Source organism: Periplaneta americana, chromosome 4, assembly GCF_040183065.1.
Source record: "Periplaneta americana isolate PAMFEO1 chromosome 4, P.americana_PAMFEO1_priV1, whole genome shotgun sequence".
Classification (NCBI taxonomy): Eukaryota; Metazoa; Arthropoda; class Insecta; order Blattodea; family Blattidae; genus Periplaneta; species Periplaneta americana.
In genome coordinates, this window is record NC_091120.1 from 175,123,410 (window position 1) to 175,138,785 (window position 15,376).

General features: G+C 33.7%; 1 protein-coding gene across 1 annotated transcript in view; it reads left to right on the plus strand.

Moving 5' to 3' along the window:
- LOC138698450 (dynein axonemal heavy chain 1-like) overlaps positions 1-14,496 on the plus strand; it is a 629,600-nt gene extending 615,104 nt beyond the window's left edge. The window contains exons 30-33 of the mRNA XM_069824385.1: positions 3,594-3,820; positions 6,064-6,245; positions 10,133-10,262; positions 13,532-14,496. Coding sequence (XP_069680486.1) covers positions 3,594-3,820; positions 6,064-6,245; positions 10,133-10,262; positions 13,532-13,749 — 757 coding nt within the window. The 3' untranslated portion in view covers positions 13,750-14,496. The remainder of the gene's footprint in view (positions 1-3,593; positions 3,821-6,063; positions 6,246-10,132; positions 10,263-13,531) is intronic.
- The last annotated feature ends 880 nt before the right edge of the window (positions 14,497-15,376 follow it).

The following is a 15,376-nucleotide window of genomic DNA, read 5'->3' on the forward strand; positions in this document are numbered from 1 at the left end:
TTTTCTTACGCAATTGGAATATATCAGTCCCCTAACTGCCCATTGTGCAACTCAAACTAAGAAATGGATTCGGAACACCTCAAAATCTGTGTTTCAGTGGCTGACCATGATAATATCTTTGAAAAATATTGGAGTGCAAGAGGTCGAATGACTTTATTGTAAAACGCCTGGCATTAGAAAACAACAACAACATTTTCTTACGCAAATACTTGCTCCATAATATTCTATAATTAGTGTGCCACATCACTATCATAATTCATATAGAGGGGAGTAATGTTTTCTGAACACATAGTAATACCGGTACAGTAAAACCTCGTTTTAATCATCTCAATTTAATAAAATTCCTGTTTTTAATGAATGATTTAAAATTTCTTCTTCATCATCATCATCATCACTTTTGGAGTTTTTTAGTTTACTTAGTTGTTTCTGAATTGGAATAATTCTATGTGCGTATAGGTATGCAAATAGATTTTTCAGAAATTTGAGTAACACACTGAAGAGCAACATCAATTCAGTGTCAAGACTGGAGGAGGATGAACATAGTATGAAGTAACTTTCTAGATATTTTGGAATATAATACCCTGCTCCTGATGTCTCATTATTAGGATTTAGAGATCCATCTGTATAAATTTGAAGATGATCCTTACATAAAAAAAAATTACAGTCTGTACAAAGGAAACCAAATGACCTGGAAATGTACAAAAACTTTCCCAGACATGTTCAAACATTTTTAACAAGAGCCAGAACAGGTCACACTGTCACACAATTATACCTACACCGATTTCATATTTCTGATAATCCTACTTGTCTGTGGTGTAATAATCATGATGAAGATCTGGAACACATTCTTCTATACTGCCCATCCATAAGCCACAAAAGAAGTAAATTAAAATCATCAGTACCAGTTGCAGAAGAGACAGCCCTGCAGTATATATTGACTACACCCCAACTCTGGCTACTAGCAACAGGCATCTATAATGAACACTGATCAAAATACCCTCCATTTCTCGTGAAAAACAACAACTGAATAGACTACAGTGGACTATGGTGGACTTTATGTTGTCAGCAAACAGCTAGATACATTAAGAAGATTGATTCATCATCATCATTTTTACAGAATGTCCCATTATGCTGTTTGTAATACTACATGCTTGGTTTTTTCTTCATTGTAATAATATTTACAGGAAATATAATGTTTTTATAATACAATTTTTTCATGATAATTAGGCCCAAGTGCAATAGTGATACCTAAAATATTACGTCTTAGGCCTATTTCTGGTTTTTTTGTTGGATGTTAGAAACTTAACACCCTAGAACAATATGAAATTTATGTTGTTGTTGTTTTCTAATGCCAGGCATTTGACAATAAAGTCATTTGACCTCTTGCACTCCAATATTTTTCAAAGATATTGTCATAGTTAGCCACTGACGCACAGATTTTGAGATGTTCTGAATCCATTTCTTGATTTGAGTTGCACAATGGACAGTTTGGAGACATATATTCCAATTCTATGCAGATGCTTGCCCAAACAGTCATGGCCTGTTGCCAATCTAAATGCAGCTACAGACGATTTGCGTGGTAAATCGGGAATATGAAATTTATAAACATACAAAAACACACCCACATCACATCACTGAATTTCAAAACACACATCCTTTTCGACACTATCATGAATATACTTCACCACAACAGGAAACTAGAAGATAGCGCTGGATCTTCTCTAGGCTTCAGACAATGAAGGATATCACTTCGAAACTAGCCAGACAGGTAGATTGCAAAAGTTAACACAGTAAAGATATCATAAAGATATTCAGAAACATATTTTGAATTGGTACATTTTTAACTTTCTAACTTCCCAGCTTTTTTTAACCTTTTTATTAGTTCCGTAATTATTATGGCAATAAACAACCAACGATTCTCCAGGTTCTTCACTGTGAAACTTCTCTTATCTGTCAGAATTAATTTAAATATCCAGAATGATCTCTCGACATCACAAGATGTGACTGGTGCATGCTTGTAAGTTTAGTTGTGCAGTAAAACTTGTTGAAATTAAAATTTACACTCCACGTGACTTCATTGTCGCAGGTGTTTGTTTCTAGGAAATCAGAGTGCACTAGTAGCATTGTCATCACAGCAATTTCATGATCTAGCTATAATTGACTTTATTGTCGGAGGTGTCTTAGGAATAAGTATCCATTGTGGTCGCAGCAATTTCATTTCTCGACACTAATTAACGAATTATTGATTTTATTTCTCACATATTTTTTTATATAGGTACCTTGGAAATAATTATTATTTTTATCTGAGAGAAATTTTGAAATTAGAGAATAAATCGAGGAAAACAAGTAAACAGGGGCGGCTCGCCCATAAGAGCTGAGGAGCTGCAGCACTCCCTACTTTGTCAAGAAAATAAAAATAATTTTAATTTTAATTTGTAGAATAATTTTTTATAGCTTTTCTTAAGTAAATTGCTTTATATTTCATCTGGCCGGGAATATGTACTATTATCTGATGCATAATATTTTTGCGCATCGACTGTATTGGAATTTACACTGCATTCAAAGTCGTCCTGGGGTCTGCAGGATGGGACAGCTCATAGAGAGTGTGTCTTGCATGGTCAGGGGGTAGAGAGGTGAAGGGAAACAGAGGGAAACTGCCGCTGTTTAAAACCCATATTTCGCTGCAGTGGCTTGCAGAGCCAGGCTGCAAGCTATTGTAATGCTGCGTCAAATGGATTCTCTATTCCCTTGAAACTTAATGACAAAATTTTTATTTTCTCTTCACATACTTATTGTTGTAGAATCTTATCGATTTAATATAACGAAATTAATATCTTCTTTTGCCTTATTATTATATATCCAGCCTCCTTAACTCAAAATGTTTGTGCGAGTAGAATCCTTTTGATATAGCATGTAAAATACGAAAGAGACCTCTTTCCAGTTAAAATTGTTGACCATCAGTATATCCGAGTGTTGCTTTGGTGTGACATCTTAGTACTGTAACTTAACCAGTGCAAATGTGCAAGCATGAGTGTGTGTGAATTACAGAATATTAATTTTTCTCAATTTTCCCTCGCGGAGAAGATTGAAATGAAATTTGTATATACCAAAATCTACTGCAGTGCCCCCAATCCACAAGTTCACGAGCCGCCAATGCAAGTAAAGATATTAATATATGCATTTAAATATGCAAAATACAAATATATATATGCATTTAAAAGGGAAAACCCTCGAAATATGCATTTATGTAAAATAAAGTTTTCATCCGAATGGTAAAAATCATTATTGACAAAGATCCATTCGTACTTTTCATTATGCGAAATCAATAAAAACATGTCATTGCATGAAGTTCCACGGTCTAGTGAATAGCATGTAGGCTATGATATTCACTATTACCTAAATTAAATTAAAATGTGGTGAGTTGTACTTCATTCAAAAGATTATTTAATGTTATATCCCCCCAAAAAATAACTTTGCTAATTGCTCTTAAATTATCGTTTTTGATTCAATAATTTTTTTCATATAAGTTGTCCTGGATTTCATCGAACAAAAGTTGGGAATCCTACTAAGAAGGTACACTTCTTATGTTGCAGGTATCCTGTAATGTATGAAGAATCTCTCAACACTGTTTTAGTTCAGGAAGTATTACGTTACAACAGGTTGATTGTAATCATTCATTCCTCACTCCAAGAACTACTGAATGCTCTGAAGGGAATAGTTGTGATGTCTGCTGCACTAGAGGACATGTCTGAAAGTCTCTTCACCAACAGAGTACCAGCACTGTGGGCCAACAGGGCATATCCCTCTCTCAAACCTCTGAGTAAGTAGCAAGTGGGAAAAGTTAGCTCGATGTATATTTTGTTACTGGGTTCTTGTGCCAGTGCTAGGGTTGTCAAATGTCCGGAATTTTTCCGGACTGTCAGGAAATCAGTCCTCTATGCAGGAAAAAAATTTAATTGTTTTCAGGTCGCTTAATGTCAGGAATTTTGTTCATTGCAATATTATATTCTGAAATGCCATAATGATATTTCATTATTAAAGATCTGAAGTAGTTTGCAATGGCTACCAAAGACATTTTATAATTATACGGAATACTTTTTGGTGAATAGAAGCAAAGAGTTTGTATATATTATAAGCTCTTTGAATAGAACACAGAAGCGAGTTCGTGGTGCTCATTGGTGACATGGCTTGATAGTAAATCTGCATTTGAATAACTTGAATGATTCTGGTATGCATCTCTTTAAGAGGGAAACACTGTTAGTTTTTGTTTGACTATTTACAAATATGGTTTGATTACTGTTCTTCAGTTAAGAAAATCACTTTTCTAAACCTTAATGATATTTTCACATTCAATGTCCTTACTGAAATTGTGAATATAATCCATGTTATACAGAACTCGACTTCAAAAATGGTGCTGCATTGTACTAAGAGTATTGCCTATTAAAACAGATGATGCCAATACTGAAAGATCTATCAACTCCTCAAGAATGCTGCGACACTGTTTTGAAGACATGTAGTGTGCCAAACTTAAAGAAAATTGCTGAACACGTACATTCTTTTCCAATTAGCAATGCTCATGTGAAGCGAGTTTTTTTTTTTTTGAATAAAGAATCTCTGAACTGACGAGAGGAATCGGATGAGGCCAGAACTTATAAAATCAGAACTCTTAGTAAAGATGAACTTTAATATGTCATGTAGAGAATTTTTTTATTATATTTCAACATAGAACTAATAAACAAAAACAAAGAAAGCAACAGTATTCTTTCAAACAGTGTTAATGTAGTGAATGTAGAGACATGTATAATTAATTATCAGTCCCCGTGTTTTTAAATGTGTACAGACTTATGGCATGTTCTTTAATATAGGGCTGCACCGCTACAATCTAATAATAAGACGAAGATAACTCTAATTGATTAATTGAGCTTGTATTTATATTGAAATTCATTATAAGTTTATATGCTTTTTTATTTTTTTAATGTGTCCTGAATTTCGTCCTCTAGAGTTGGCAACCCTAGCCAGTGCCAACTCCAAAGGTTCCAATGATTACTTGCTTTGTAGAGTATCACTGTAGGAGTCATGGACTTGATCTGCTGGTTAAGACATTACCGAACAGTGTAATTGTTCATCATTGCTACTGAACATGATTGTGAATTTGTATGCTGATAAGGACATGAAAATATCCACAGAAAAAAATGGAAAAAGTCTCAATTCGGGTGGAGAATATGTTGAAAAATAGCTCAATAATAGCTGTATCTGTTTCATGAAATTGTGTTTTATTTCTCTAAACGGCCCCAAAGAAACTTACTTTCTGGATGCACCTCGTATTTTGTAACTTTGTTGCTAGTACTTTAAAAACAGATTTCTATTGTTGCCTACAATTAACAATTGAAGAGTACAGGGGGAAAACAATCAAAATCACAGTTCTCATAAAGGTGATGTCTAATTCAGTACAGTACATTACTGTAAACTTTAGTATTTTTTCTTATCAAAACTGGTAAAGGAGAATTATTACCACGGATAAAGGCTTCCTTTCCTACTTTTTTATTAGGAACAACAATAAATTTTGCACTAATATACTAAATTAGAAGATGACGTCACCCTTAAGAGAATGGTGACTTTGATTGGTTTTTCCCTGTACTCTTCAATTAGACTTATACTTAAATACAGGACATGCCTAAAAGTAGTTCACCGATTCAAATGGTGGTTATGAAGTATCTCACAGCCACATGATCTAAAGCATCATGCTCTGGTGGTTGTAGAAGTCGTCTGAATTTCCTATGATACCAAAAATGTGCCACATTATAATAAAATGTTAGCTATCCATGCCTTATACAATCAGAACACAAGCAGAAAATACAGGTATTGGATCAACGAAATAGTTCGTTTAGTAGAAAATTGAATTGCTGTATAATAATTTGTTTTAGATATTATTAATGATAATTTAAAATATTTCATTTGTTTTGTTTTGTTTTGTCTTGTTTTTTTTTTTTTTTTTTTTTCAGTTTACTCTTATTACATACGGTATTCATTGAATTGAAATTTGTTATATGTTTTTGTACTCAGGTTCATGGGTAAATGACTTAAAAGCAAGACTTCAGTTTTTAAACGAATGGATAGAGAAAGGAATTCCACCTGTATTCTGGATATCGGGTTTTTACTTCCCTCAAGCCTTCCTTACTGGAACACTACAAAACTTCGCAAGGAAATACGTTGTATCAATTGATGCAATCGATTTTGGATTCAAGGTATGAAATTTCAAATAGCTCAAAGTATAATTAACAAAATGGATCTCACTTACATCATTATTTCCTCTAGGGGAAATACTTTTTACTTCTTAATATGAGCTTCCAGCTTCATATATTGCTTATTGTTCTATATCTCTTGTAAACATTTTCAGCGAGTTTTCAGTATTTGTGATTTATTAAGATGTTCTCAAATTTTTGCTGACAATTTAGTTTGGATTTTAGGAAATCCCTGTATTTGATATATGTTTGGTATCAGAAGTGTTCTTGTCTCTATCAAATTTACTTGAACATCATATTATTAATACTATTAATTTAGATATATTGGAAAAATTTATAAATAAAAAAGGATAAACTTTTTATGGTTAAGAACTTAGTGGTAGTGGTAAAATAATAAGAATCATCCTTTTATTGAGTCCTCATCTCAGAAAGTCTGTTTCAAATAAACCTTCAATTGTCCCCGTATTTCCATGCTTTTGTTTTTCATACAAGGTGAAAGGTATTCAGTGACAGTAATATCACAGAAGTGAACAGAACTTCCCTTTGGATTTTGCGTTATTTATTTTTATTTAGTGGAAAATCGACTTTGTTTCTATTAAAATTTGCAACGCCGCAGTAAATACACCGTGTCCCGCTTAGAGAGATCGAGAAATATGTGATAATTTCAGGTGTATGGTTTCATAACATAACTTTTTACAGAACTTGATGTAAAAACTCTCCGAGTTTCGGAGAATGGTCAATGCAACTCGATATGTGTGCCTCGAGTTACTCTGCAGACGTCTAAACGTACTTAACCTCCCGCCAAGTGTTCTGTAACATTTGTGGAGCGACTAGCGCAGCTGCATTTGTAATGCGTTGCGTTTTTCCAATGTGTCAACTCTACCACGTTGGTACACAAAACCCTTCACAAAGCCCCAGAAAAAAAGTCAGAGGGAGGTCAGGTCGGGTGTCTTAGGTAGCCACTTAGCCAGGCAAGGGGAACTCATTTTCCGATCAACCTATTGGGAAAGTTTGCATTCCAGAAGTCATGCACTGCTTCATAGCAATGGGGGCTGAAAAACAGATCCTGGAGGGAGTTGATCAACAACAAAAGTTCTGCAACATGTCCAGATACACATTCCCTGTGACTGTCGCCTTGATGAAGAAGAACAGTCCAATGATGGAATGTTCTACTTATCTACTGAATGGCACCAGACTTGTTCCCGCATTAAACATTGGTGCACATACGCATGAACATGTAGCTGTTTTTAAACCATTGTTGCATAAACGTGGACAGTTTCTACATTTTGTCAGATGTAAATCACAACAATATCTTTATCTGATTTTAAATGGCGAGCATTTATTTCTCGATTCCTCTAAGCAGGACATGGTGTACAACGGCATTTGCCAATACATGAAAACACCACTTCACTTCACCGCAGCAGTGGGAATGGTCATGTGGTCAATGCCAACATCATACCTTTTTCACGAGATGACTGTCCTTACATCCTGCAGTAGTCAAGTATTGAGTTGAAACACGCATCTGGTAACAGTGTTGTCATGTATCCATACTTGTGATTTATTTATATTTAGATCATAAAATACTCTTAAATCATAAACGCGACAGGAACATTATGCAAAATTATTTGTTGGAACCGAGAACTCTAATGTAAAGACGTTTATGAAATGTGTATTTCTAAATGTGTTTGAAAGCTAATGAGATCAAAATTCATCATGTAAAATAATTATTTCTGGTAAATCTAAGTAGCAAGAAACAAAATAGTAGAGGACTTTTTCCTTTCATATGCTCAAGATTCGTCCCTCAAAAGGACTGTAGGGTTATCCTGATTTCTCCACCTTTCCCATGATCATCCTCTTGGTCACTTTCCTTTCACTTTTACATTTAACACACTTTATGGCAATCTTGTAGATGCCCGAACCATTTGAGCCCATTGTTTTCTAAGTTTGTTATTATTTTTTCTGTATTTAGAGTGTTTCTAATGTTGTCTGGAATCTACTTAGAGCTCCATTAAATAATAATAATAATAATAATAATAATAATAATAATAATAATAACCTAGTTTTATTTACTAACACAATTTAAGCAAGTGAATGAAATTAAAAAGCTAAACCATTCTGCAAACTTTACAATTACGGCCCAGTTTTTGCTGAAAGAAATATGTTGTTGTTGCTTTCTAATGCCAGGCATTTGACAATAAAGTCATTTGACCTCTTGCACTCCAATATTTTTCAAAGATATTATCATGCGCAGCCACTGAAGCACAGATTTTGAGGTGTTCCGAATCCATTTCTTGGTTTGAGTTGCACAATGGGCAGTTAGGGGACTGATATATTCCAATTCTATGCAGGTGTTTGGCCAAACAATCATGGCCTGTTGCCAATCTAAATGCAGCTACAGACCATTTTCGTGGTAAATCGGGAATTAACTGTGGATTATGATGCAGAGAGTTCCATTTTTTCCCTTGGGATTGTGTTATGAAATTTTGTTTGTTGAAGTCTAAGTATGTAGATTTAATAAATCTTTTCACAGAGTAATATGTAGATTTAGTAACAGGTCTGTAAGTAGCAGTGCTGCCCTTCTTTGCTAGTGCATCCGCATTCTCGTTTCCCAGGATTCCACAATGGGATGGTATCCATTGGAATACAATTCTTTTATTGAGTGATATTAATTGAGAGAGCATTTTAGTTATTTCTGCTGTTTGAGATGAAGGTGTGTGTTTAGAGACTATTGATAGAATAGCTGCTTTGGAGTCTGACAATATAACTGCATTCTTAAATTTATTGATGTGAAATAGAAGATTCCTGAGACTTTCACTTATTGCAACCATTTCTCCATCAAAACTTGTTGTTCCATATCCAAGAGATCTATAAAGTGAGAAGAGACAGCACGTAACACCTGCACCGGCACCTTGTTCTCTGGAGATCAAGGATCCGTCGGTGTATAAATGAAGCCAGTTTTGTGGAGGGTACCTAATGTTAATTGTCTCTAAAGACAATTGTTTCATTATTTCAGTGCTTACTTCTGAATTCAGTATTTCTTCTGTTAAATTTAGATTATATTCTATACTTAATAGAGTTAAAGGGTTTGGTTTAATTTGTAAGATTTCTTTTAAATTCGGGATATTGATTTTCTGTTTTAATTCTTGAACCATGGATAGGAAACTTGTTTGAGTTTTCAATCTACAGAGAGGACTGTATGAATGCCAATTGTTTCCTGGTAATCTGGTAAGTTTTTCATATTGAATCAGTGCTTTTTCTTCTATTGTCATTTTGATGCTGTTAATATTAGTGAGGAATCTCATAGAATCTATTGGAGTTGTTTTGATTCCACCAGTAATGAGCCTGAGAGCTTGGTTTTGAACATATTCTATTTCGTTTATGAAAGGTGAAGTAATTAAAATTTCTCCGCAGTATGTCAGCACTGGCTGTATAAACAATTTGTATGTAGTGTTCAAAGTATTCCTAGAGCATCCCCATTTCTTTCCTGCTAGTCTTTTTTAGAAGGGAGAATCTTTTACGAGCTTTTTCAGAAATGTATTTCAAATGGTTGCTCCATGTTAACTTACTATCGAAAATAATTCCAAGATATTTGGATTCATAAGTCCTAGGAAGGTGTTGGTCATTGTATTGGATATTGAATTTTCTTTCTTTTTTACCAAGTGAAAATATTTGGTAGTTACTTTTGCTTAAATTGAGTGTCATCAAATTTGATGTATTCCATTCATGTAGTTGAGTTAGAGCTTTAAGAAATATATTTATCAGGAAAGCTCTAGAAGAGATCAATGTGTGTACACTATTTATACTTGAAAACAAAACTTAAGGCTTATAATTTGGTATCAGTTTAATCGTAACTTCCCTTGTAAAAAATGATAAATGACTTATATTTTAAGGTGCTAACTCAGTCTCCCAAGAAGCGCCCAGATGATGGCTGCTGCATATGGGGGTTGTTTCTGGAGGGAGCCCAATGGGACAGTGATGAGAAAATTCTCGCAGAATCGAAGCCAAAGGAACTTTATACAGGTAGAGCATTTAGTACACCCATGTGATATGAATTACAAAAATAACTATCTTATGGAAGATTTGTGTTTTATACTTTAAAAAATTCTCACAAAGCATTGCTAGGTCTTTGATATGTAGGATTTCATAAAAATTCAGTAAACCTGCTAAAATGGCCACCTCGATCAGTAGTCAACCCAATAATGACCATTTTCAACTGTAACCGATTTAATTTTCATTGAAGCCAATATAAATATTCACTCATTTTAGTGACATTCATATGTACTTGATTAGATAGACATAAATTGTTTTGAATATTATACTGCCTCTACGAATGTATGAATCCTATAAAACCTCACTTCCACAAATTACAGAAATTGTCAATATTTTTACCAAGAAATTTAATTCAATCGAAAATGGTTATTTGGTGTTCATGTTTGATACCTGTTTTACAGTATTTTCCATAATTTTGAGAAATTAGGCATATTGATAGTGTAGCAGTAATGTATTCAAGAATTCCTTATGCTGTGTTACTCTTTAAAAAACCGTCATAAACTTGTTCCAATACCAATAACGCAGCTGACTTTACTCTCTGGTGTAGAAAAATATGGCAGGGAATTCTAGAATCCCTCTTAATGTGTGGAACATTTAAGTGGTTGGTAATTGTGTGATTTCAAATATTCATAGGTCACTGAGTGTTAAGAATCATCATCTCAGCATAATCATAAAGGAAAGAACTTGAAGTTTTAATGAATTTTATAACCAATGTAAGATGCCACTTAAACATTCCATCTTACAGAAAGAAAAAGAAAACGTTTCTTTGATATTGTCGCATATGTTCCATATGAAACAATTAATTATCATAAAATTAATGTAGGAAAGAAATATCTTTTTTTTTTTATCTATGTAAAACATTTAACTTAAATAAAAACAAAATATGTTTATGACCAGGGTGACCATATTTCTGAAGGTCCAAAACGGAAGGTTTATTTATTGATGTCATGAAATAAAAACAGCTTAAGACTTTAATTTTGGTTTTTAATATTGAAATTTCAAATACAAACTACTGAAAACTAAAAGTTAGTTATGAAAATTACAACATATTTCAACATTTGTCATTTTTCTGCTGTTTTCATTTACATTATTGTTAATCGTATTTATTTTACCCAACAAAAGAAATTGCATACAAATTTTCACTTAACAACTCCACTAAACTTTCATACAATTATACAGATAAGTCTGTACTCATTTTTAGTTTTGCTCCAGAAGTACTTCTCAGAACTGTCAATCTTTCACTGCTTGTTTCTTTTCTCGTAAGAACTTATACAATTCATGACATTTGCGATTAAATTTTGTTCTATTTATCAACAAGGATCTGGGAGTAAAACATTTAACCCAGACTTTTCAGAGGTCCAGACATTGTTCATCATGGAAAACAGACTTTCAACAGCTGCTGAAGCGTTCAGTAAACACAAAACAACTTTACAACTTTTGATAGGAGATAAAAAGAAATATTTTTATTGACCATTTTTGTGAAGATAGTAACCCAGTGCTCAGAAGTTGGGACAATGTTTTGAAAACATTTTAAACTCTCACAAACATTAACAATCACTAGATCACTTACAAATGTGGTATGCCTACAACATTATCACACTGACCAACACAGAATCTGAAAATGACACAGCTACGGGAAGATATAGCAAAGTACTGGTATTTTACAAATTGTATCCTCAATCCTTAACACTTATAGTAGTTTTCTAGAAAAGGTAACACAGATTAAATCCAAATTGAACATTCCTAACACCAGAGAAAATTTACTCATAAGAGAAAATCCATTGGAATTATTGCAACCTACCTTCAGTTTGGAATTAACAGAGGAAATAAGTAAATCAGACACACCAAAAGAAACGATCAATACTAGATACCCTACAGAAGAATGGCTACACATATATACCGATGGATCCACCACAGAAAACCTTACAGGAGCTGGGGTTACATGTACACATTTTTCCTTTTATCATTCTGTTGGCAGAGACACAACAAATTATGATGGTGAAATAGAGGCTATACACATTGCTCTCCGACAATTATTAAATCTTTCCTTAAATAAATACAATAAGACAGTAATTCTTTCAGATTCTAAAGCTGCAATTCAGGGAATATGTTCAAATGCTACAAAGAAGTCAACAAAAATAAGAGAATGCTACAAAATGTTAACACAACTCCAAAAAGTTAATAAGATTGTCCATCTCCAATGGATTCCAGCACACTGTGGAGTCATGGGGAATGAAACCGCAGACACACTTGCAAAGAAAGGCACAACAATAAAACAAAAGTCTAAATTTAATTTCTCATATTCCTCAATAAAACATTTGAGCACTAGAAAATTTTCTCATTCATACCTACAAGAAATAGCATCAAATGCTAAAGACAAAAAATGGATTACACTACTTTCCAACCCAGATATAATCCCCCAGAGACCAAGGAAAACAGCAGTTGCAGCCTTCAGACTATTGACAAATCATGACTGTCTAGCAAGTCATCTCTACAGAATAGGTATCTCAGCTTCACCCATATGTGTCCTGTGTAACGATCCAGCAGAAATGAATGAAGATCACTTGAAAACCTGTGAAGCATTAAGATCAGAAGAAACTACAGTTCAAAAGTATTGGAAAGCACGACTGCTAATGGCTTCATTGCCAGATGCTAGGCACTAGACAACAACAACAACAACAAATTGCATGTGCATGGAGGGAATTGGAGAGGTGGCAGGAGGAACCAAGTGGAGTAGGAATTGAATGACTGGAGCTTAGAAATTAATAACTTATTTCTTTGCTCTTCCCAATGAGTTTACGTACATACAAGGTCATTAAATGTTATATTGCCATATATGTACCAACAAAATGTTGTGTTTAATAAAATTAAACGTGCAAAAACGTTTGAAAAAACGGGACAAAATAGAAAACCGACAGGATGGGCGAAACAACGTAAAAAAAGGGGACTGTACCAGTGAAAACAGTACGTACAGTATGGTCACCCTGTTTATGACAGTTATGAGATGCTGTTCTGGATTGAGCAATTTCAAGAGAAATATTGTGGAGATGTCATTCCATTTTGACTGAAAAATAGACCTGCATATACTCATATAATAAAATTAATTCTGTGATTATATAATACTAATTTTGATACTCAAACTGTTTAGTCATTGATTTTGTATCTAATTATTACACACTAATATAAATTCGTAATAATGTGGTACAATGAATGTATTAACTTACTGTGTTGTGTGTTAGATATGCCAGTTATCTGGCTCTTACCAGAAGCAAACAGGATTCCACCGCAGACAGGTATATACGAGTGTCCTGTATACAAGACTCTGACAAGAGCAGGCACCCTGTCCACAACTGGACACTCAACCAACTACGTGGTGACCATTGAGATCCCAAGCGACAAAGAGCAGAGCCACTGGATCAAGCGTGGAGTAGCTCTCATCTGTGCATTAGACTTTTAACGTTGTACGTATTAAATTTGTTGTTTCAGTGCACTGTTGATATATTGTTTTCAAATTATTTATGTTTTTGTTGTGTTTCAGTACCTTGTTAAAATGTAATTGTTCATCTTTTGAAAGTTCATTCAATATATAAATATTTATTAGAACATAAAATGTGTGGTTTTTATAGAGGAAGAGAGTGTACCATGTTTCAAAATTATGGTAACACTTTCATATGATGATTATTATTAAGTAAGTTGTTACGTGACATACATCAACACGATAGTCAAATTCTTGCAACACTCTCTCGAATATCTCTGTTTATAAATGCAATCACAGCAATGATCAGATATCTTACTTCTTGAAGGTCTTGGAGTAGATGTGGCACATAAACTGCATCTTTCACATAACCTCAAAGAAAGAAGTCACATGATGCCAAGTCTGGTGACCTGGGAGGCCAAGAGCAATAAGCCAAATCGGCAGTATTAACACATCCAATCCAATAATGTGATAGGTCATTTCGGAAATATCTACGAACCAATTTTACTGAATTTGTTTTCAAAAGCTGCAGAATGCAAAAGATTTATGTTATAGAATTGCCATTTTCCAATAATTTCTCTCATGGAAACAGAAATAATACGTTTTCCGAAACTTAAAAATTGAAACTATGACTATCAAATGATGTGTACCATGTTAATATTTCTCATTAATAGTTCCTTACTTAATGATAGACTAATCATAAAAAAAGCTTTCCATGGCTATGACATCACAATTTTCTAACAATAATCAACACATATGTATGTGGTCATCTCTGTATATATGTGGCATTTTTAATAAACTTGGAAAGACTATCTATTTATTGAGACTTCATGTGTTCCTTACAGCATACATACTTTCCGAAACAAACCATATCTAACTTAGAGCAATCATGTTGGACTATCATGTATAAAAAATTAGATTCCCATACAAACTGTAAGAATGTGAAAACTTGCTTGGAATGTTAAATTAAAAAACAAAGGAGTATATTTGGAATAGTTGAGTTGTCATCTTCCCTGAATCTGTCACGTGGCATTTGAAGTAAGACCATGCACACAATTCATTGCACCAGTTGAATGAGCTCTACCCAAGGTTAGGGGCTATTCAATTTTCTTAATAATGTGTTATTCAACCTTGCAGTTAATATGGGCATCTAAATATTTGCTTTATCTGCTGTGGAGATCTATTTATACAGTTTGGAGGTTTTGACGTGAACTCATTAACAGTTCCCTTGTAAGCTTTAATAACCCTGTATTGGTTCACAAAAAAAAAAAATGTTCATCTGGGTTCCTTATGTCATCTCTAGAAATTTGCCGAATTTTACCTCACTGTATTGTGAGGCATTATCATTCTGTATCTTTGGAATGTTCTGTATTTAATGATATTTTTTTTTTTCTTTCTTCAAAAATTGAAAGGTCATTTTTATGACTAAGCATACTGAGAAATCATCCGCGAACTTCCATCATTACAATATCCATACAGCAGGAAAATGGGACTCTTCTTCAGGATAATGGCTCATCATACAATAATGGTAAGTAACAGAGATTTATTCATTTTAAAATTATTATTAATCTACTTGTACATGATCAAATTTTTCTTCCAATTCAATACT